The 25,348-nt window shown below is 41.8% G+C and overlaps 1 protein-coding gene across 2 annotated transcripts in view; it reads right to left on the bottom strand.

The window, feature by feature from the left end:
* The window catches only part of LOC103177621 (B cell scaffold protein with ankyrin repeats 1), a 183,980-nt gene that overhangs the window by 32,785 nt on the left and 125,847 nt on the right, over positions 1 to 25,348 (bottom strand). For both annotated transcript variants that reach the window (XM_007891866.1, XM_007891867.2), the window contains exon 8: positions 5,130 to 5,250. In XM_007891866.1, coding sequence (XP_007890057.1) covers positions 5,130 to 5,250 — 121 coding nt within the window. The remainder of the gene's footprint in view (positions 1 to 5,129; positions 5,251 to 25,348) is intronic.

Genomic DNA, 25,348 nt, shown 5'->3' with positions numbered 1-25,348 from the left:
TTTATTGAAGCTTTTTGACTATGTTGTGGGCAAATGTGTATTATGTAGGCAAATCTGATATCATAATAATCCTTGTATCTGATATAGTGTTATCATGTTGAATGAAGTACCTCAAAGCATGTCACGGTAAATTATCTTAACAACAACAAGATTACATTTGTATAGCGCCTTTCACGTCGGGAGGACGTCCCAAGGCGCTGGAGAGTGTACTGGATTTCAGACCCGAGCTGGGGTCAGGGAGGAGAGGGGGTGACCAATGGCATGGTTGAAGAGGAGGGTTTTGAGGCAGGACTTGAAGGAGGCTAAGGAAGGGGCGAGGTGGAGTGATTGGGGGATGGAGTTCCAGAGGTTGGTCGAAAGCTTTCCCACCAATGGTGAGCCGGGTGGGTCGGGGGATGTGGAGCAGGCCAGAGCCAGCTGAGAAGAGGGAGTGGGTGGGTTGGTAGGGGGATAGGAGGTCACAGAGAAAGGGTGGGGCGAGACCATTGAGGGCTTTGTAGGTGAGGACTAGGATTTTGAACTGGATCCTCTGAAGGATAAAGAGCCAATGGAGTCGGGCGAGAATGGGGGAGATGGGGGTCACAGAATTTGGTGCGGGAGAGGACACGGGCTGCAGAGTTCTGGATTATCTACAGCCTGTGGAGGGAGGAGTTGGGAAGGCCGACAAGCAGGACGTTTTCATAGTCGAGCCTGGAAGTGATGAAGGCATGAACAAGAGTTTCAGCGGCCTAAGAGGTGAGGTAGTGGCGGAGTTGGGCAATGTTACGGAAGTGAGGGAAGGCAGAGCGAGTCATGGCTTGGATGTGGGGAAGAAAAGGCAGAACAAGACACCTAGGTTCCTGACTGGCTTGGTGAATTGAAGTGTGCAACCATGGAGGTTGATGTTGCCAGAGCCTGAGGTGCTGAGGCGCTGGCGTGAGCCAATTAGGAGGGCCTCAGTCTTGTTCACATTCAACTGTAGGAAGTTTGCTCTCATCCAGGACTTGATGTTCGACAGGCAGTCTGTCAGCACAGCAGTGGTCCTGGAGTTGAAGGTGGAGGCAGAAAGATAGAGTTGGGTGTCATCCGGATACATATGGAAGTTGACCCCATGTCCCTGGATGATGTCACCAAGGGGGGAGCATATAGATATTAAAGAGGAGAGGACCAAGGACAGAGTCCCGGGGGACGCCAGATGTGACAGTGCGGGGGCTGGAGGAGAAACCGTTAGAGGCAACAAAGTGGAGACAGTGAGAAAGATAGGAATTGAACCAGGCAAGGGCAGGTCCGTGATGATTAAGTAAGGAATAGAGGCGGTATATGAGGATGGAGTGGTCGACAGTGTCAAAGGTGGCAGAAAGGTTGAGGAGGACAAGGAGGCAGAGGGAACCCTGTTCACAGATGTTCAGAATGTCATCAGTGACTTTGACCAGGGCTGTTTCCGTGCTGTGGGCATAGTGACTGTGTACTTGTAGTTGAATGCAGCAGTCAATTTGTACACTGCAATGTCCCACAAACAGCCATGAGATGAATGAGCAATTTAACTAGACAAGTTGTTCGCTGAGGCATTGAGTTCAATTTCTTTCTCTTTTTCTCTAATGTTTATCTGAACTGGCAGACTGGACCTAGATTTAATATCTTCAAATAATAAAACCAAATAGGTTAGCATTGATATTGTGGTCTGGCAAGCTTTCCAGCTGCTTGTCCAACAAGGACCCCCTACCCGTTAGGCTTTCGCTTACATGGTTAACAGGAGCTGAGTGGAAGGATTCCCTGCCCCCGAAGACAGGTCTGCATTTCCAAGTCCTACTGATGACCCGGGCTGTCACCAGTAGTGCCCTGTACTGGGTAAATGTTGCAGTTTGTTAACACCCATGTGCTAATTAATACTGATCTTTCACCTTGCAGATTAGAGTATAGAGTCCTGTAGCTTTAGTGATTAGAGCACTAGCCTCAAAAGCAAGAGACCTGGGTTCGAGAGAAGTGAGGAAAGTAGAGAGGTGGACCTGAACAGACAGACCGGATCTCAGTTTAACATATCATATGAAGGATGCCACCATTGACAAATGCTCCCTGTGCACTGTATTGGAGTATCAGTTAAGACTGTGAACTCAAAGTTGTGATGTGGAGTTTGAACTCAAAACCTCTGACTTAGAGGCAAGAGTGCTACCAGTTGAGACAGGCTGCCACCAGCTTCACTGAAGAAAACCAAATCCGTACCCAAAAGACCAGCTTCTCAGATGCTTCATTTGAGAATTGTTGGGGAGATCAACTACCAATACACCTAGGGAGCAGTCAATGTGCTAAATATTATAGGGTGGCTAAATTTATTACCAGAACATTGAAGTTAATTATCAATTTATAACATCACAACATGTGCCTCAAATCTGTATTCAGCACTCAGTCACTTCTCTTTCCCCTACTCTATTCTATGATGTACTGCATTGGAATTAATAATATTAATTATAATAACAGTAATCTGCATTTGGTATAGTGCCTTATCATGTTGGAAGATTTTCTCAAAGCACTTCACAGGAATTACTGTAAAATGGAGTAACTGTGTATTTGCAGGCAAATGTGACAGCCAATTATGCGCATAGCAATGTCCCACATACATCCATGGAATGAACGACCAATTTTATTTGTGGCTTGTTGGTGGGGTCATTGGGTGAAACTCCCTTCTCTTTTCGATTAGTGCCATGGGATCTTTAACATCCACTTGAACAGGCAGAAGGGATCTCAGTTTAACGTCTCATCTGAAGGAAGGCACCCCCCTCAGAACTACATTGGAGTGTCAGCTTAGACTATGAGTTCCCGACATGGGACTTGAACTCATAACTTTCCGACTCAGATGCGAGAGTGCTACCACTGAGCCAAGCTGACACAATCCTTGGACAGAATTCGGACAGAAATGTAAAGCTGAGAGTGTTATATAAAAAGTAAATATTTCATGTTACATAAACCACTCAGTACTCGAAGGGTTTGTGTGAACTTTAAAAGAAAATTTAGTGGTACGGATTGAGCTGAACCACACAGTGACTTAGTGTTGAGGACAGCATAGCTGTTATTAGATGTTTGAGTGGTCAGATGTCAGGAGTCACACACAGCTCAGCTTTTCTTTGCACACAGTTTATTCTATGGATTTTCCTGTTCCTATTCACTCTTGTGTGCAGCCACGTTCTGCAAGTGCCTCCTTCAGATGTTTCTATTTGGCATCTCCTCAGCACAGGAAGTTCTTCCAAAAGGAAATTCCTGTCCAGTTCTGTCATCTCAGCACAAGCTCTCAGTTTAATTAGGAAAAGTGGTCTCATCTGCATGTCACGTCTGGTGCCAGTGAAACAGCCAGGCATCAAACGGCCACAAATGGTATATGTTAAACACGCTTTGACTTTTGATATGTTTGAATGTACAAAATATGTTCACTAAAACAAATATCAAGCCTACATACTTTTTCTTAGGCACGTAGAGTACCATTCACACAGTGCGTTGCTGTATTTTTTTTACAGCTTTCAAACCACTCTAGGTCTAGTGACCTGACTCTTTTAGCAAACTGAGGAGGTTCAGCAGTAAGTCTTCTGTTTACCTAGTTCTCTCCCAAACCAATGTGAAGCCAAAGTATATTAATCTTGTTGATTCGCATGTCTGCTTTTATGGCTACGCACAAGTAATCTCTTTGATCGTTTAACTATCGTGAGTCATAAAACCATAATTCTGCTAAAGTTCTTTTTCATTTGTAAAAGATTAATTATTTTCTATCCTTGCCATTCGGTGGTCTCCCTGTGTCAGATGCCCTTTTTCCTGCCAAAGAAAGCAGGCAAGCAATCTGCTCCCATCGCTCAAACTAATAGTGCTATCTAATCGCACACAAAAGCTGCGTGGAGTGACTCTCAATTTGAGTCTCTCTATCTCCGTGACTTAGTCTCTCCAGGACTCCCTCCCCACAGAGACACAAATGAGATCAATAAGTTTCCATGTGCACGAATCCACACTCCTATCCCTCCATCTTTCGGTGTATTGACTTTCAATGACAGAACTGGCCAGTGAATAAGTACAAATTCTAAGGCACATGGTAATGGAAACCCATTGACATGAACCATATAAAGGTTACAACAGCATTGAGCAATGCACTACAATAACTATTTTACATTTTTAACCATTTTAGTACAGAAAGACTTTTATATTTCAAATCTTAAAGCTTCTGCTGGAAACAGCCGACTGTAGAACTTTATAGCCTGCCCTGACATTAATCATTGGTTACATTGACGCAAGTTAGAATTGGCTTCAAGATTTAAAAAAATAAATGTGCTTTTTGTTCAAGTTCTATGGCACATTGCCGGCTCTCACTTCTTTTACCCTTCTGACATTATTTCCTGTGTTAGAACTTAATGATGGTGTGTGGGTGAAGACTTGATTCATTATGGAGCTTTATCACATTGAAAGATCTCAAAGCACTTTACAGGTAACTACTGTCAGATGTAGTGACTAAATTTATAAGCTCTTTGTACCAGCAAGATCTCACAAGCAGCAAGAAGGTAAGGAACAAATTTATCAGGAGGACATTGATACGGGCACTGGGAGAAACTTCCCTCTCTATTGGATCTTGAAAGTCCACCTAAAAACAGGCAAGCAGATCTGGGTTGAACGTCTCATCCATGTTCAATGCAGTATTGACAAACAGGGAAAATGTGGGTTTGTGCTCTACTCCTGACACATTGAGTTCCTAATCCTAGTGCTGGGGAAGGTGCAGGCAGAAGCTTGACCTTTCTCCACATCATAACAGATTCTCCTTCCACATCATAATAGATGTAATCTGGTTAATTTTTAACCAGCCTGGACATTTTTTGAACTGCCTTACTGGTGAAAAGATTTAATGTGCCTTTTTTTTTTACAGTGATCATACAGTATGCGCATCCCTCCCACCCACCCCTGACCCCTATGCATTGTGCACATTGTCTTTAGCAAGATGGACACCCCACCCTCAGTTCCAGGTCACTATTCCATTTGCAACAGTTACACAGCAGAAAATGGTCAGCTACTTGCCTGGGTTATAAGGAGAGGCCTTAAGAGATTTAAAGAAAGGGAACAGAAAAAGAAAAGAAGTTAGGTTATACAGCTCATTTAAGGAAATTGAAGACTCAGAGCATGCTTACCATTGGGAATGTGTGTCATTATTTCATAGACATTTTCCTCTTCGTCCAGACCTACGGAGTCCACATCATAATTACTCTGCAGTGTTTCGTGCCGTTGATCCTCTGATCTTTCAAATTGTAACTATAAAACAGCAAGGGTAGGAAAACGTTATTCCACACGATGTAGTACAAGGATTCTTATCTGTAAAAAAAACTTGTATTTTATATAAGTGTCTCAAAGCACTTCACATAATTGCTGTCAAGTGTAGTGGCTGTATTTATAGGCAAAATAGCAGCTAGTTTGCACAAAATAATAAAGTTCCCTGAACAGCTATAAAGTGAATAGCCAAATAATTTGGAGGATTCGCTGGACAGGGCAACCTGACTCTTTTCTGAATAGAGTCTTGGGATCTGTAACATCCATCTGCACAGAAGGACAGAATCTCGGTTTACTGTCTCATCCAAAGATTAGCACCTTCAATAGTGCAACATTCCCCCAGTATTGACCTATTTTGTCAGACTCCAAATTGGGCTTAAACTCTTAACCTTCTGACTTAGGCGGTCGCAGAGGTAGGGGGGAGCAAGGCCATGGAGGGCTTTGAAGGTGAGGACCATGATCTTGAACCGTATCCTCTGAGTGATGGAAAGCCAGTGGAGTCAGGAGAGGATGGGTGCATAGTCAAGCCTGGATGTTATGAATGTGTGTATGAGCATCTTGGCGGGCTGCAGTGTGAGAAAGTGGTGGAGCCGGGTGATGTTGTGGAGGTGGTCGAAGGCAGAGCGGGTCATGGCATGGATATGGGGTATAAAGGATAGTTGAAGGTCAAATAAGACGTGAGGTGGAGTGTGGAACCATGGATGGTGATGTTGTCAGCGCTTGAGATGTGGAGGCGCTGATGGGAGCCAATCAGGAGAGCCTCGGTCTTGTTGACATTCAACTGAAGAAAGTTAGCTCTCATCCAGGACTTGATGTCTGACAGACATTCTATCAGGACAGCAGTGGTCCTGGAGTCAAGGAAGGAGGCAGAGCAATACATTGGGTGTCATCTGCGTACATGTCAAAGTTGACCCCATGTCTGCGGATGATATCATTAAGAGGGAGTATATAGATATTGAAGAGGAGGGGACCAAGGACAGAGCCCTGAGGAATGCCACACGAGACGGTGCGGGGGCTAGAGGAGAAACCATTTGTGGAGATGAAGTGCAGGCGATGTGAGAGGTATCATCTGAACCATTCAAGGACAGCGCCGTGTAAGTTGAGGTAAGAGGAGAGGCAGTGGATGAGGATAGAGTGGTCGACGGTGTCGAAGGCAGCAGAGAGGTTAAGGAGGACGAGGAGGCAGAGGGAGCCCTGCTCACAGAAGGACAGAATGTCATTTGTCACTTTGACCAGGGCTGTTTCTGTGCTGTGGGAGGCACAAAAACCTGATTGAAGGAGTTCGTAAAGGCCGGAGAGGAAGGAGTGAAGCTGGGAAGCAATAACTCGTTCCAGGATCTTGGAGAGGAAGGGAGGTTGGAGATGGGGCGGTAGGTTGAGAGCAGGAATGGGTCCAGGGAGAGGATTTTAAGTATAGGGGTGATGATGGCTGTTTTTAAAGGGGTGCACTACATCAAATGTAAGAATTATTATATTTGTGGTGCAGAAAAAACCATGATCAGATATCTAGATGATGAGAAAAACAGGACATTTCTCTGTAGCTCAGTGGTTAGAGCACTCGCTTTGCAAGTGAGAGACCTGAGTTCATTTCCAGGCACAGGGCGAAACCTTGGGCAAGTTTCCTTACTCCACACGCCTCATAATAATCCCTCCAAAACCAAAAGCAATAATGAAATTGGTCATTTTCAATCTACGACTGTTTGTGGGACATTGCTGTGCGCAATTGGCTGCCACGTTCGCCTACAAATATACAGTCAATTCACTTTACAGTGTGTTCTGTGAAGCGTTTTGGGACGTCCTCCCGACGTGAAAAGCGCTATATCAAATGCAAGGATTATTATTATTAATATTATTATTTGTTTTAATATGAACAGATTTGCACAAGGTTTGTGTGATCTCTGTACTTTAGCCTGAGTTCTGTCTTATGAATAGGAGGGAACCAATGACACAGAGCAAAAATTAGTACGCAGAGTGTACAAATTGTTTGATTCTGAAATACAATACAATTTACATTGATATGGCACCTTTATGTCAGGAGGACATCTTAATTTATTGTCCTGGTAATTGCCCTGTGTTGTGAAAACTATGTACATTGTACATTGGAAAAACTTGTACATTGGAAAAACATATTGCAACAACCGTGGTGTCTCTAGCTTTATACGGCTGTAACATGGCAGGTACATAAGGTACCAGCGGTGAATGCATGTACCTTGTTGACACAAGGTTGTCAGGAAACATAAAATGTGGTTTGGACTGGAATTCTGTAATATTTCTATGGCTGTAACAATCCCCCTTCTCTGCTGATATGGTTTTACCTACAGGAACCAATTACATACCTTGCAGAACACACCAAGGCAGCCATCATGGGGAACACATTAAACGTTTTAAAGCATATTTTCATGAAGCATTTATTGCAGCCCTGCACATATATACAGTCAAAACCTGCCTTTTCTTTCAATATTACATGAGAAAGAAAAACCTGACTAATTGTACCTATTCTCTTGCTGGGAATAACTTTTTGTTGCTCCCAAATCTTTCTTTAGGCTGCTGTCACCTAGCAACGAGGCAATTCAGCTTCTAAATCATTGTTCCCACTGTTACTTGTTATTGATATTATGAAGAATGACAAGAAACAAACAAAATAATTGTTGCCGGCATTAAATAATTTATGAGATATCTATTTCTATAATTTTACATTGACATTGTAAATGACGAGTGAAAAAATTGTGTGCATGCACAGTAGCTTTTCATTTACATAGTTTATTATGAGTCGGGAGCTCTCCTCCCCCACTTCAGCCAAACTGAGAGTAATAAGGCCAGATCCTTTCCTGCGTCTGTGATGCAGTAAAGCATTAGTTACTACTCAATAATTCATTGTGCAGAAAAAGATGGTGCCTCCAATATTGTAATGCTTAAAAAATCCCATGTGCTTGGACATTAATGGTAATACTTTACAGAACAATATGGTTTGTGTTGCGACATGTGAATGGAATATGTTGAATGCAAGCAGTAATCTCTGATTTTAATGTTAGCTGTGTATTGTGGAAAAATTGCTGAATTACATCTGGGAATAAGAGAGAAACAGGTGATATTTGACATTGAGCCTGACCAGATGGACGAATAAAAAAAAATCCTTGCATTTGATACAGTGCCTATTCAAAACATCTCAAAGTGCTTCATGGAATATATTGTAAAGTGTAGTGACTTTTGTGTCTCTTGTGGGCGAAAATCATTCGGTTCAATCTCCTCTGAGACCTTATAATCCGTTTTTATTTTAGAAAATATTTAAAATGATAGAATTCTATCGGGTTTTATCGTAACACATATTCCTGGGATAATCTAAAATCTCATTTTATTTTATTATTTTGACATTGATATGTCAATGTGCCACTCAAATGTTAACAGTTATAAGAAAGCATTCCACGTACTGTGTGGAATTAAAATAGATGGAGCTGAGCCTCAACAAAGCAAAGAGCAAAATAATAGCGAGAGTGAGAGAAGAAAAAGACCCATTCTCAAACAAGATGGGGTGAAATTTACAGCATTTCATGGCGCATTTGATATGACACCTTTCACCCTTGTATCTTGTGGAGTCCTGTAGCTCAGTGGTTAGAGCACTCGCTTTGCAAGCGAGAGACCTGAGTTCAATTCCAGGCAGAGGGCGAAACCTTGGGCAAGTTTCCTTACTCCACACAGAGCCTAATAATAATCCCTCCAAAACCCAAAACAATAATAAATTGGTCATTTTCAATCTACGACTGTTTGTGGGACATTGCTGTGCGCAATTGGCTGCTGCGTTCGCCCACAAATATACAGTCAATTCACTTTACAGTGTGTTCTGTGAAGCGCTTTGGGAAGTCCTCCCGACGTGAAAGGCGCTATATCAAATGCAAGGATTATTATTATTATAATGAATGGATTTACATGTACAAGGTATGTTGATTTTACCATACTTTGAACAATATAATAATTTTTTTTGCATTTGATATAGTGCCTTATCACATCATCAAAATATCACAAAGCATTACTCAAGATTTATTATAAAGTGTAGTGACTGTATTTTGTTGACAAAGCAATGTAATATTGATAAGCATTTCATACAGTGCAAATGCTGCAGTCACGAAGGAGAGACCAATTGTAATATATTATGTATTCTACCCATGCTCAGCATTTGGCAGAATGGTGTGAACCTGAAATGGCAGATATGTTAAAGAGTATGAGTTGCAATATATAATCAATTGAACTGGATTCATGGATTTTTCATTAGATTACTCCTGAGTCCACAGATTCACACTTTAATTAATTGGCAACCATGATACAGATACATAAAATTGTAAAGCAGTCTGCCTGTAGATCTCTCAAATATCAGCAGCAAACAGTGATTTACTTTTTCAGATATTGTATAAACTAATACTGCAATTCTTCCGGAAAGAATTCTCTTAGCTTATTTGATAAATTATGTCTTTGGTGCAGTATCAATAGCTAAGATATTACAGGAATAAAATTCCACCTAGTCTTAGTCTGTTAGACCATTTTGCCCTAAAATGTAAGATTTACATAGACTACACAACATAGAAATATGTCAGGATATGTCGGATTGAGCCCGAATCTTATTCTTGTGTCCCCTGGTTACATATTCCCCCCNAAAAGTTGTAACAGCCTGTTTATGTTAACCTTATCAAACTGTTTTATAAACATCTGTATTATGTTCCTTTTTAAATGTCTCTTCTCTGGTATTTATACTCAATGATTCTCCACCCACTCCTTACTCCCACTCCTTAAGAATACTATTAGGTTATATCAGAAATGTACAAAGTACATACAATTTGCAATATGTCCTGCTGTCTGCCTGTTTCCATTCCTTCACAAAGAACTGAGAGGATGCAATAGTGCTTTTGAATAAAGCTATTCTGTAGGATTGCTCGGCTGCCGCAGACTTTTAAGACCATGAAGAAGAGCAAGCTATGAATCAACAACAACAAAATTACATTTGTATAGCGCCTTTCACGTCGGGAGGATGTCCCAAGGCACTGGACAGTCAGTGTTTCGGACCCGAGCTGCGGGTCGGGATTGGGGAGGGTGGAGGGCAGGGGGAGAAGGCAGGGTGATCGAAAGCCTTATCAATAAGAATCACAATTTCTCTTTTCCTACAAAGATTAGGCTATATTTATGGGACACTGAGGGGTTTAACTTGTAATATTCACAATAAGATTTATTGCATTAATTATGTTCTATGTGTCACCCTGGCTCAGCGGTAGCACTTTCGCCTCTGAGTCAGAAAGTTGTGGATTCAAGCCTCACGTCTACGCTGACATTCCAATGCAGCTCTACAGTTGTTGACAGTATATCATGTGAAGCGCTTTGGGACATCCTCCCGATGTGAAAGGCATTTTACCAAATGCAAAGATTATTATTTTTATTTGCAGAATTCACAAGGTGTGAATTACGAATACCAAATCTGAAAAGGTGAGTAAGCGGATGGTCCTGCTGTGGTTTTGAGTTCTGACGAAAGTCAGCAACCCGAAACGTTAACTCGCTTTCTTCTCTCCATAGATGCTGTCTGACCTGCTGAGTATTCCCAGCGACTTTGTTTTTAATCTCTAAGTGCTTTACTAAGACTGAATGGGAGCCTGAACATGGTGGAAGATGGGGAGAGGGGTAGGCAAGAGGTCGCCAAACGCACAGTCATAGAGAAAGGTTTTTAAATGGGTTTTGAGAAGATTTTAGGGAGAAAATTCCAAATTGCTGTCAACACTATTGGCTTATTGTATCCAACAACCTGCTTGTTCAAGATCCTCCTCTTCGACCTCCACTTCAGTCACCCTCCCACCCCCAACCCTCCCTGCCCTCCATCCGTCCTGAACCCAACCCCCAGCTTGGGCGCAAATCTGTGACTGTCGAGTGCCTTGGGTCATCCTTCTGATGTGAAAGATGCTGTATAAATGTAATTTGTTGTTGTTCATCATTTAAAAGCATTATTTTTGCTGTCACAAATTAGAAATACAATAAATGTAGGATAATATGTAGGGAGTGAGTGACCTTTGATTTGTACCAGAAGGAGGTAAAAGGAAGGTCTTACTGACTTACAGTTTGGGAATTTACTGCAATCGATAAAGTGAATACATTTGGTGTGTATGAATGACTGCAAGGCATAAATCATTTTAGATGAAAAAAAAGTCTCTGCAATATATTTTTATTCCAACGGCTTGAATGTTTTATTAAATCTAAATGTTAGTGAAGCATAATTAAGAGAAAAAACATTCTTGCAAGTTAGACGTTGATCTTTAAAATTACATGAAATCTCATTTAAAAGCTAATGCAAATGGGTCTTGGAAGCACATTTTAATTTGAAAGCAAAACTTGGATAGCAATCAATATCTTTTCCATTAAATACTATCAGACAGCGATATAAGTTGATTAGTAATGTACAGATTTGCAGGAAACTTCAGACTATGGTTTAGATATTGCTGTAAAAGTGATAGTTGACTGCCCTCATTTTTTCAGAGGTCCATGTTACTACTGGACGCAGTGCATCTTTCTTGGCATTATAGACCATCCACTGAATTTATAGCTCACACCCTTATTGCAGGTCTACACAGCAGGAATCAGCGAAAAAACATGACTTTCTTTACAAAAGAGCTTAACTGGCTTCAGAATTAAGGCTGTAATTATGAATTTGCCAAATTCAGGATTCTCTGAAATGTTAAGAAAAAATCTAGAGACAGGTGAAATTTTTTTTATGATTCTAATCAGGGGCATTTCCCTGCCTCTATCCTTGCAAACCCCAAAACTTTTCTTTTGGAAAGAGGGTTTCCAATCACATTCCATGAGATCTGCTCCACACACTGCAGTGTATGTCTTGACTGAGGATCCTATCTTTTCACCCAGATTCTGTCATTATGCCCATTGTATTGCGAGCAGAGCCTCAAGGAGATTATAATTGCTTGTTAACCTCGTTCCTTCCACTCACTCAAATTCCATTCCTCTTCTTCCCCCACTCTTTCCTCAGACTTACCTTAGCTTCCCATTCTAAGTTTTTATGGACGTACTCCTGGTTACTGGTATGATACCTACCATTCATTCACCAAAATGCCATGACAGTAAGGTATATTATAATGATGTAGGGAAAACAATAGCTTGCAAGTGTGCATACAAAATTTTTCAAAAGCTCATAAGATCAGTTCAGCTGAAAAATGCCCATTAGTTCACCTGATCTCATCCTTCCAGAATATTCACCCTAACAGACTCCCATGACTGCATCAAGCTGTGTTTATTTTTACTGAGCTCAGTACCCTGCCCTCAACCACCCTTCCTGGCATCCTGTTCCAGTAAATTAATCTTTAGGTAAAGAAACACTTCCTGTGTGTGCTGCCTGTACTGAAATTGCCCTTTGCCTGAACATCATTTTACTATCATGCTAATTTTTGGGGCTTCTGAGCAAATATCTCAAGATTGTCTAAAGAGGCAGGACACCCCGATTAATAGCTCACACTTCCCAGATTGGTAAATTCGCCCATGGTTGGAGAATACCCTTCCCCCATTGGGAATACCAATGGTTCAATGATTCAGTATAAATCTGATACTGATTTTGTATTTTATTACACAAGGAAGAAACGTGATTTAAATAACTCTTTATTTGATGAAGGTAACTATCATTGAAAACAGTGAGTAGACTCAAGTAGACTAATTTTATTGCATTGCTTGATATATGCAATAAAATTATGTGCCAAAATGATTTTGTAACACAAGGAAAACTGATAGAAACTTTGGAAGTTCTGCAGAACTGGTGAGAGTTGAGCCAAAAATGTGCTTGATTGTGAAACCTGGAATCTGCCAGATACTCTGGGCTGTTCTGTACCATCGTTCTGTCCGTGCATTGTTTCTAATGGGTTACTCTGGAGAATAATTGTCCACCTTTGTGATACATCAGAACATACTGTGTCACAGAGACAAGAGAAGAAGCTGAATCAGTGAAATGCTGCAATGTGTTTTGGGTCAGCCTTAGCTTAATAACTGATTCATTGCTGTGGCATATGGCGATGTCTCCTAATGTTCCAGTTAAAAGCTTTTGTGGCAACAGTGCATTTCATTCATTTACTGAAAGTACTAAGAGGTCAACTTTCATTTTGATTTTCAGCTTCTTTAAAGTATTAAGATACTTAAATTGCCAAGACACATTCACATTTTTCAGTTTTTACCTCATGTGACTTCTGAAAGTTAGCTTCAGTGATCTACTGCATTTTTTTTAACCTCTCAGTGGGCTCATGCTGTAGTTGTATTTCTGGGAGAGTGGGAAGAGAGAAAAAGTTACTTCAATGGAGGAGAGAAAGAGATTGTCTAGCAGTGGGGAGATAGATGGGTTGGCAATGGGGAAGAGAGGGGGCTGGCAGTGAGGAGAAAGAGAGGGGCTGTCATTTTAACATTATAACTCCAGCTGTGAGACTGAGAGTGGTTTAGGTCGTACCTCTCCCACCGTCTTCATTTTGTTTCCACAAACAGCTTTTCTTCCAGCCCCTGCACTGTCTCGTGCGGTGTCCCTCAGGGCTCTGTTCTCTTCACCCTCTATATGCTCCCCCTTAGTGACATCATCCGCAGACATGGGGTTAACTTCTACATGTATGCGGATGACACCCAACTCTACCTTTCCTCCTCTACCCTCAACTCCACGACCACTGATGTCATGACAGCCTGCCTGTCCGACATCGAGTCCTGGAACAGAGACAACTTTCTTCAGTTCAACGTGCGCAAAACTGAGGCCCTCCTGATCGGCTCACGTCAGTGCCTCCGCACCTCAGGCGCTGACAGCATCAGCATCCAAGGCTGCACTCTCCACCTCTCAAAGCCATCAGGAACCTCGGGGTTCTGTTCGACCCTGAGCTGTCCTTTCTTCCTCATATCCGCGCCACAACTGGCACCGCCTTCTATCACCTCCGAAACATTGCCAGACTACGGCACTACCTCACCCCTCACGCGGCTGAAACACTGGTCCACGTCTTTATCACCTCAAGGCTGGACTATGGGAACTCTCTCCTCGCCGGCCTTCCCGGCACCTCCCACCACAAGCTGCAGGTCATTCAGAACTCTGCAGCTCGTGTACTGTCCCGCACCAGGCTTCGCGACCACATCACTCCCACCCTCGCTCGCCTCCACTGGCTCCCCATCCCCCAGAGGATCGAATTCAAGATCCTCATCCTCACCTACAAGGCCATTCACGACCTTTCTCCCTCCTACCTCTCCGACCTACTATCCCCCTACCTACCTGACTGTACCCTCCGTTTCTCTGGTTCCGGTCTGCTCCACATCCCCTGCCCCAACTGCCCTACCATCGGTGGACGGGCCTTCAGCCTCTCAGCCCCCAGGCTCTGGAACTCCATCCCCCAGTGCCTTCGCCTTGCTTCCTCCCTTTCCTCCTTCAAGGCTGGTCTCAAGACCTTTCTCTTTGACCGAGCCTTCAGCTCTCCTCTCGACTCTCTACCCCCTCCTCGCTCCCTCCCTTCCCTCACCCTGACCATTTTCTCCCTAAGGCTCGGGTCCTGACCCAACTGTCCAGCGCCTTGGGACATCCTCCCGACGTGAAAGGCGCTCTATAAATGGAATCTTGTTGTTGTTGTTGTTCTTGTTGGTATTCTACATTGGAGTCCTGTAGCTCAGTGATTGGAGCACTCACCTTACAAACTAAAGGATCTGGGTTTGATTCCTAGGCAGGGTGAAATGTTAGGCAAGTTTCTTTACTCCCCATGTCTCTGTTTACCTAGCAGTAAGTAGGAACCTGGTTGTTAGTCGATTGGTGGACCACTTTCCTGGGGGTCATGCTGTGGGGGGCCGGGAGGTCATGTACTTCCCGGTAGCAGTTACTATTTATGAATTCAGGTGGTAAATATTGCATTAGAAATCCCATAGTATTTTGTCTGAGTACCTGTTATCCACATGTCTTTCATATCTCTGAGGGGCCAATCCCAATCAGTGAACGTGTTGGGCTCTCTACTGAAAAGTGAAAACCTGGGACATAATTTGTTGCTGCCTGTAAATCACAGTATATTATACTCGGTAATGATTCCAGGCTTAATTATGGAGTCCTGTAGCTCAGTGGTTAGAGCACTCGCTTTGCAAGTGAGAGACCTGAGTTCAATTCCAGGCAGAGGGCGAAACCTTGAGCAAGTTTCCTTACTCCACACGCCTAATAATAATCCCTCCAAAAAACCAAAACAATAATAAATTGGTCATTTTCAATCCAGGACTGTTTGTGGGACACTGCTGTACGCAATTGGCTGCCGCGTTCGCCCACAAATATACAGTCAATTCACTTTACAGTATATTCTGTGAAGCGCTTTGGGACGTCCTCCTGACATGAAAAGCGCTATATCAAATGCAAGGATTATTATTATTATGCTAACTCTCTGCTTGTCAGTCACCCCAACTCTTTCCTCCACCAGCTGCAGATCAGAACTCTGCAGCTTGTGTCCTCTTCCATATCAGCCTCAGTGACCCTATCACCCCCATCCTCACCCAGCTCCACTGACTTCACATCCCCCAGAGGATAGAATTCAAAATCCTCATTCTCGCCTTCAAGGCCACCCACTTCCTTACTCTTCCCTATCTCTGTGACCTGCTAATTCCACACCATCCTGTCTGCTCCCTCCACTCAGCAGGCACTGTCCTGCTCCATGTCCCCCGCCCATCCCACTATTGGCGGTCGGGCTTTCAGCCTTTCTGCCTCCATCCTCTGAAACTCCATCCCACAATCCTTTTGCCTTGCTTCCTTCAAGGCCGTTCTCAAGTTCCTCCTCTTCGACCACACCTTCAGTCATCTTTCTACTCCTACCTTTCCTGCCCTCCACATCTCCTGATCCCAAATCCCAGCTCGGGACCAAATTGTTAACTGTCCAGCGACTTAGGACATCCTCCTGACATGAAAGTTGCTATACAAATGTCATTTGTTGTTGTTTGTTGTTGTACATTCTTTTTGTCCCAACAATTTTCTACCCATAATAATAAGATCTTAACATTTTTGATACAGGGCCTCATCATGTTGCTGAAAGATCTCCAAGAACTTCACAGGATTTGTTTCGTTGTGAATGACACAATGCCACAAAGTTGCCTCTAATTTCATGAATTTCAAATCTCTTTTGAAAATCATGTAGGTGATATCCACTGAACTCCTTTCATCTACCATCTCACATTTTCTGTCAAGCATCACTGTTAGACCAATTAGATATGATCTACTTTTCACAAACCCATGCTTACTCCCTCTGATCATCCTGGATGTAGATATTGCTCAGTCCATGATAATATAATCCAATAATGTTCCTACTGTTAACATTTTCATATACATAGCCTTTTCACATACAAACTACATTCACTACAATTTACACTGTGACGTGCTATGGAGTCCTGTAGCTCAGTGGTTAGAGCACTCGCTTTGCAAGTGAGAGACAGGGCGAAACCTTGGGCAAGTTTCCTTACTCCACACGCCTAATAATAATCCCTCCAAAAAACAAAAACAATAATTAAATTGGTCATTTTCAATCTACGACTGTTTGTGGGACATTGCTGTGCGCAATTGGCTGCCGCGTTCGCCCACAAATATACAGTCAATTCACTTTACAGTGTGTTCTGTGAAGCGCTTTGGGACGTCCTCCTGACATGAAAAGCGCTATATCAAAAGCAAGGATTATTATTAATAACATTATTCTAAAATTCACAGCAACCACTAATTTCTTGAAATGTTCTTTTCTCCCTTTCAGAATAACAATTTATTAACTTCCAATTCTCCAATATCAACCTTGAACCCATGGATGCTTGAAAGATTGTAATGGATTGCTAATCCCTTTCTTCTTTGCTTCAGTAACTCTCTGGTCCTGAGGATTTGTCAAGGTTTAGTGCCATTAATTTATGCATTACAATAATTTTGGTTATGTTAATTCCTAAAAGTTTCCCCTTCTCACCAATCTCTTGCCTTCCCCATACCTCTGCCATTGTATTCTCTCGACTGACAATGGAGACCAATTTGAAATATTTATTTAACACGTCCTTATGTTTTGCTCGAATAAGATTTTAATTGGCCCAACGTGTATGATACCACTCTTGCTTTCTTGGTATCTTTATGTATTTATAGAAGCTTGTGCTATTTCCCTTGATACAATCTACAGGCTTTTAGTTCACACTCCCTCTTTGCACTCTTAATTATTTTCTCGGTCTAGTTTTTGCTTCTTTGTGTAAACCTTCCTGCAGCTGATGCAAAGCTGATGTCATGAGACTATCTCCAGGAAGGTGATGGGATTGATCTCTTACGACTTCTCTAAACTGAAATCCTGTAGCTAAACTTGAGTTTCAGCCATTGAACCAGTAAAAGCTTTGTCGTAAGAAGAGTTTGCACATGTTCTGGTATCAATAGAAAACAATAATATAATTATAACAATCCTTACCATATCACGGTGCCTTATCATGTCTTTGAAACGTCTCAAAGTGCTTCACAGAATATAATGTAAAGTGAATTGACTGTATATTTTGTGGGTGAATTGCAGTAAGGATAACATATACAAACTATAGTATAATGCAATCATTTCAGCAGAACAATAAAGATACTGCAGCACCCAGTTAGGAAACAACAACAAGAACAACAACAAATTGCATTTGTATAGTGCCTTTCATGTTGGGAAGACTTCCTAAGGCACTGTTCAGTCAGGGATTTGGACCCTAGCATGGGTTTGGGATGAGGGGGATGGAGGGCAGGAAGGGTAGGGATAGGAGGGTGGCCGAATGTTAACATGGAACAATCATGGATGTAGAAATTCCACCTGGGTCTAGATTTACTCTAATTATAACAATCCTTGCATTTGATATAGCCTTATCACATCTTCGAGACATCTCTAAGCCCTTCACAGAATATACGGTAAAGTGAATTGTCTGTATATTTTATGGGTGAAATGCAGTAGCCAATTGGGCACAGCAGTGTCCCACAAACACTGGATTGAGTGACCAAATTATTATTATTTATTTTTGAAGGGATTATTACTCTTGGAAAATGATCCACCAATTGACTAACAACTGGGTTCCGACTTACTACTAGCTAACAGAAGTGTGGGAAGTAAGGAAACATGTCTAAGGTTTTGCCCTGCCCAGGAATCGAATCTGGGTCCTTTTGCTTGGAGGATAGTGCTCCAACCAATATGGGACTCCAAATTTGGTAAATTCACCCACAAAATAAGTATTTTTGAAAAAGATGAAAATAAGTTTTATTTTTAATTGGACCACCCACACTGAGCAATCTCTCTGTTGTATGTTACCACTTCATTTTCAGTTAACCAAAAAGTTAATCCATATTGAATTGTGGGAGACCACATTGATACACATTGTACTAATAAACATAGACTGTACAGAACTAGAATAGTTCTGTGAGCTCTGATTATTATCAGCCTCATGTGTAATATAAACTAGTTGGACCAAAACTATCTAAATCCTTCCTCCATAGTCTCCCCCATATCCATCTAATCCCTTCTCCCTCATGAATGTGGTTTATTTGTTCCACTAACCTCCTTGGGTGTGAGATAAGCAGGATCTCCTTGGAGCTGAACAGGCTCAAAGATGACATGCCTGGCAACAGAATATCAGAATCGAGCCAGCCCTCTGTAATAGTTTCTAGTCCAGTTCCGGAGCCAGGTGGGTCCACAGTATTCCAGGGCACTGCTGATGACAGAACAGCCCAGCCTGGCTCAACAGCAGGACCTGGAAGGGCAGACCATTCTCTGGGGGCAGGGAGTCACCCCATTCAGTTCCTATTAACCATCCTAGCCAAAGCTCTAAAGGATAGGGTGGTCCTAGCTGGACAAGCAGCAGGAAAGCTTGCCAGAGAGCAATATTAACGGTAAGTTATGCTGTTTTAACTGGTTAGACTCCCGCAGTTACCCCAATGGACACTCTGTGGTCCCCAAACCTTGGTTCTTGCCAACCTGTGCCTAATAATTTTCGGAGTTAGGTAAGCAAGGTATGTCCCTCCAGGGAGAGAGTGCACATTCCATTCTCTCTCTGGGATCTCCAGTGCAGATGGGATGCATTCAATTTTCAGTTTAGTTTGGATATTCTTACGCATGGTGATTTGGTCAGTCAAAAATTAGGACTCACAAGGCAGATGGAATAGAAAATTAATAACAGTGAAATAATGGGAGATGATGATCTAGAAATAAATAATAAGATTGTACTTATTGTAATTAATTACAATCCTAGCATTTGATATAGTGCCTTAGGTTGTCCTTCAGCAATACCTTAACGCACATGCTGGGGTCCCCATCCCTTGTCTCTTTCCAACCTGCACCTAATACTTTCCAGAATTAGGTAAGCAGGATGCATCCCTCCAGGGAGAGAGTGCGCATTCCATTTCAACAATCTATCTCTGGGATTTCCATGTGTATTAGGATGCTTGGAAATCTCAGCTTGGTTTGGATACTCTTAAGTTTGATGATGGGTTTTCCGCATGTTTCAGACAACCGGCTGATCAAAAAAAATGTATTTGTTCTCTTCAGTTGCAGGATATTATATTTAATTTTAGCCTGAATTGTATTCCTCCAGTTAAATAGAGAGAGTACCTCTGGGTGACAGGATGTGCTTAAATAAGAGGCTTCAGAATGTAACTGTTCTTTACGTAACCATGGTCAATAGTGGAAAATCCCTCCCATGAGCCACATGAAACTGATTAGGGTTACGGCAAAGCGGCAAGAAGAGTTCCTCTGATTGAGAACTCTGCCGCCTATATTCTCACACGTACTGAACTCCATACCCCTATCACACCCATTCTTGCCACTGGCTCCCTATCACAGAACAATTGATTTCAAGATCCTCTCACTCGTCTTTAAATCCCTTCATGCCCATGCCTTTCTGGTCTGCTTTCTCCCCACTCCACTACCCACTGCCTCCGCTCGGCTGGCTCTGGCCTCCTGCTTGTCCTTCGTCCCCTCCACTCCACCATCAGCGGCTGCGTTTTCAGCTACTTTGCCCCAAAGCTTTGGAACTCTGTTGAGGCGTATCAAAATGCTTCACAGGATATAATATAAAGAGCTTATGACTTTTGTGTATATTGTGAGTGAAACACGGCAGCCAGGTGTGCACAGCATTGGAGTGTCAGTTCAGACTGTATGATTCCAAATGCCGACTTGGGGCTTGAACCCATAACCTTCTGACTCAAAAGGCGAGAGTGCTACCATTATGCCAGGCTGACACATATTGCAACAGAAAGAAGTGGTGTTCTGGACACTAACTGGGCATTAACTATGATTCTATTTAATAAGAGACTAAATACAATGAAATAAATGACCCCCTGGCTTTGGTGTTATGGTGAGACCAATGATCTCTGTGTTAAATCAACACAAATATTCCACCATTGTGGAAAATGATGTATTTGAGACATATTTGTCAGTAAACTGGAAAGCAGTATTCAACTGCTGCCTCGAAGCTCATAGAACATTATGTTTCTTCCTCAATTGCCTGGTTCCGACCTAGGATGGCGATCAAATCATTTTCAAACTATAATTTTCAAACTCAGCAAATTCCTAGGCCTGAAACTAGTCAATAATTAACAATTAAAGTTCCACAGTTTCATAATAGATTTGTTGCGGTAATTACCGTATCAAGTGCCAGCCTCTCTCAGTTGCCTCTGAGTCAGAAGGTTATGGGTTCAAGCTCCATGTCAAGACTTTTAGGTCATAGTCCAGGCTGACACTGTAATTCAATGCTGGGGGAGGGCTGCATTATTGGAGGTGCCATATTTTGGATGAAACATTAAACCGAGGTCTAGTCTGTCTGTTTAGGTGGATGTTAAAGAACCATGACACTATTTCAAAACAAAAGGGTGTTCCTCTTGATCTCCTGACCAAGAATCCCCAAATACAATTGGTCATTTACTTCATGGCTCTATGTGGGACATTGTCGAGTCCTGTAGCTCAGTGGTTAGAGCACTCGCCTCACAAGCGAGAGACCTGGGTTCGATTCCCAGGCAGGGTAAAATATTGGGCAAGTTTCCTTACTCTACACGCCTCTGTTTACCTAGCAGTAAGTAGGAACCCCGTTGTTAGTTGATTGGCAGATCACTTTTCCAGGGGTATCCCCAAGTCTTGGCTCTTACCAGCCTGTACTTAATTCATTTCAGAATTAGGTGATCATTGTGTGTCCCTCCAGAGGAGCCACCAATCCATTCCAGACACAAGGAAATCTCCATGTTTCTATGGCATACATATATGGATTTATTTCTGGATACTCATAAACACGATGATGGGTTTCTGCATGTGCTGGACATCCGACTGGCCAAAACAAATCCTATAAGTTTGGTATAATGTTTGTAAATTGTTTGGCTGCCATTGTGTATTGGGGCTAAGTGTGTACTGGGACAAATATCCTTTTTTAAAGGCCATGACTAGAATCTGAGTGCCACTTTACAGGATATGATTTGAATTAATCTGATATCCTATTTTTAGATGTTCAAATATACATTCCTCATGAATGGAAGCTTGGTGATATTTGGGTCCAGACATATTTGCCAAAGCCTGAGGGGGTTCAGAATTGAAACCAGTCAATAAGTATTGATTGAAATTTCTTTGTTTCTCAACAGATTCAATGTGATGTGATATACCAAATCTATTGTGAAATGTCACTTTTTCACCCTGTTCTGTTTACCTTTTATGTTGGGGGATAAGGATTGCACTGGAGTTCTTTAAACAAATGATATTAAGAGGAAAAAGTAAACCACAAATATCAGCACTAACAAAGCTGAAGGCACACACTAACCCTCAGGAAGAACAAACACAGCTATAATCACACGAAGCGTTATCACTCTAATCTGATGTTACTGGCATTAAATGTAATGGCAACGTATTTGCTTATTTGCTTTAGAATAATCTTCCCTCAGAAGTAATAAATTCTTTAGATAGAGATTGAAGGATATTGTTTCACGTAGTTCAAATAACTGACAGTAAACACAGCACGTTCAACTCAGGCTTTTTGCAGCTATTCTAACATGAGAGAGTGTGCACAGGATTGCTATGGCAACCGCAAGCTGAGGCACATAGCTGTCACGAGAATTAATTGCTGAAGAATGTTCTTATAATAATAACCTTTGCATTTGATGTAGAACTTTCACGTAATTTCCAGGATTTACTGTAAATACCACTGGATGTGTTTTAAACACCTAGTAGTACTTTGGCACAAGCTATGGTGCATCTTTCCGTTCAACATTAATTCCAGTGGAACCTCACCTTGTCGGCCCTTCAGTAATGAGTTAACTCACTATTCATGACAATTATTTGGTCTATCTTTTTTTTATTATTTGTAACTGAAAATCCCCAAATCCCAAATTCACTGAAGAGAGGCCCTCCTTAATAACGATAAAATAGTCCAACCTATTGACTGCCTTAAGAGTGAGTTTCCACGGAATACTGGATCTTCAGAGAAAACTATAGGGATTATAGGTTTATAGGTTAGAATATTTTGTATATTTTGATACATTAGTGATACAAATGTTCCTGGATTCTTCACTGTGCTGCTCTTGTTTCTCATTTTCCTGCTTGACTAACTGGCCTACTGTGTGTCCCTCACCCCATGATCTAGATGAGTCTTCAGTGATTACATACCCACCCTCTGGAACTCCCTCCCTCAACCCCCTCTATCTTGCCGACTCTATCTTCAAAACCCACCTAAAAAAATCTCTTCAACAGTGCCTATGGTCACTTCCCCATTACATACAGCACCCAAACAGGCCATTCAACCCAGCTGGTTTATTCCAGTGTTTATACTCCATAAGAGCTTCCAACTAGCACAGTCTTAAAACCTACCTCTTTGACCGTACCTAACCCTACGCTTCTTCACCTTCACCTTCCCTTTTCCACTCCCCTGCTTAGGATCCGACCCTTGTCTTCGGAAAGCACGCCAACATGTTTTCTTAAGTGAAGGACACTATATAAATAGTTATATAGATGATAGATAGTTATGCCTTCACCTCTTATATGTCATTAAAACTGTCATTTGGAGATTGGAGCAGTTCCTGGTTCCAATGTAATCTGGTTTCCAAGTGACATCATAGACACAATGGACTCTTCTGTAAGCAAACAAACTGTAGCGGACATTATCAATCAGTAGAATCTGCTTCACATGGATCAGGGCAAAGCCAGATCCATCGGTACTGAGAAGCATCAAAAGACCATTTCTCCTCCTCACAGAGACCAACTGCAACACGTCAGTGGTATTGACTTAAAAGTTGCTGACTCTGATGCTAGACAGGCCGTGGAATGATTTTATGATGGAGCAGCTGGATTGTAAGTTTCGCAGAAATGGAAAGTCAACTGCGTTAATTAATTTAATCAATTCTTGACTTTCTCTCAAATTAAATGTTTAAGTTGAGAATGGTGAAGAAGCTATTTCATTTACTGAGTACTATTGATTTCACAAACTATACTGCAAGGAATGCAGCCTGAAGGAAGTTGGATTTTGTAGACTGGCTGGCAATATGTCTTGTTTAGCGGAGCTCTCCTCATGTTTGATACCTGGAAGAATTCATTTAAATCCATGTTGTGCTCACTTGCCAGTGATGCTAAATGAGAGAGACAAAGTAAACCCAGCATAATAATTCCAGATGCACCGAAGCAGCAGGACAAGAGGGCAAGGGTCCTTATTTGAAAGGAAGTTAAGATAGATATCAGGAAATATTTCTTACCCAAAAGGTAAACAACAACAGGAAAAGCTAACAAGGAAGGGTGATTGATTCTGGACTCATTTAAGAATAATCTTGTTGTTGTAATGGGAGGACAATAGGGTTGGTGTTCTGGAAGTGTGAGATTGGTAAAACACATTCAATGAAGTTAAGAGCTTTCTTCAATTGGAAGTTGTTTTCCCGGATTCTGTGACAACCCCACCATAATAGCTATTGGCGATTGTAAAACAAATTCCAATTGTGTTTTGTGTATCTGCAAATGTCTTCCTACCTTTGTCTTACTTACCCTGTTGATTAATGTCCAACATGCACACATGTATGGGTTAAACATACCTCGTTCAGTTATCTTTCTCCTTCCCCACTTCCTCAGCTCTCACCCCCAGCTAGGACCCATCTAACATTATTAAGTGCTTTGACCATGACCTTCCAACATGAAAGTCGCAATATAAATGTAAATCTGTATTGTATTAACTCGCTCCAACTTGGTATCTTTCCATTATCAAATCGGGTTCACTTGTGTCAGAGTCAGATCTTACGAGGTATGGAGCTGGGACACATGGTCACTGCACAATAACCATAGTCTCTGGAATCACACTTGTTCCGTTTGTGTCAGACAAAGCAAAAAAAAAGCAGACTATTGGGAGCCAGAACTCCTTCCTGAAAGTACAAGCACCAAGGCTTATGAACATGCTAATATATGTAACAATTTTGCATGGATGCCGATTGCAAAGAAACCACAACATCAGTATATGTTTATATTTATGTTTCTAAGAACAAGAGCAACCAAATATATTCCAGGAAGTTTTTGCTCTGATAAAAATCTGCAGCTTGGTAATAAAAGCAGGGTGAAAACAAGGTTACCTGAGTGACTTCTCTTACAGCTGTACTATAGTACTTTTATCACGCTGCAAGTACAGATAATACCAATCCATCTACAGTGATAGTGTAATGTTACAGTAATCTTTTAACTAGTTATGCAAAAGAGAAGCTTTATTTTTCATCTTTTAATAATAATGTAATAAAAATGATCCTTGCATTTGATATAGCGCTTTTCACGTCTTCAAGACATTTCAAAGCACTTCACAGAATATAGTGTAAAGTGAATTGACTGTACATTTGTGGGTGAAACGTGACAGCCAATTGCACACAGCAGTGTCCCACAAACAGTCGTGGATTGAGTGAATAAATGATTCTTTTTTTTTGGTTTTATTTTCTTGAGGAATTATTATCAGGCATGTGGAGTAAGGAAACTTGCTCAAGGTTTTGCCCTGCCAGGAATCGAACCCAGGTCTCTTGCTGATCTAAATGAGAAACATTTGGATATTTCTTAGTAATCCTGTATTCTTAATATTTAGATGTAGACAGCAATATTTGGTTAACAAATGCAATTGT

This window comes from Callorhinchus milii, unplaced genomic scaffold (assembly GCF_018977255.1).
Source record: "Callorhinchus milii isolate IMCB2004 unplaced genomic scaffold, IMCB_Cmil_1.0 Scaffold1, whole genome shotgun sequence".
Classification (NCBI taxonomy): Eukaryota; Metazoa; Chordata; class Chondrichthyes; order Chimaeriformes; family Callorhinchidae; genus Callorhinchus; species Callorhinchus milii.
The sequence above is the reverse complement of the archived record's forward strand: the minus strand, read 5'-3'. Positions and strand labels throughout refer to the sequence as shown.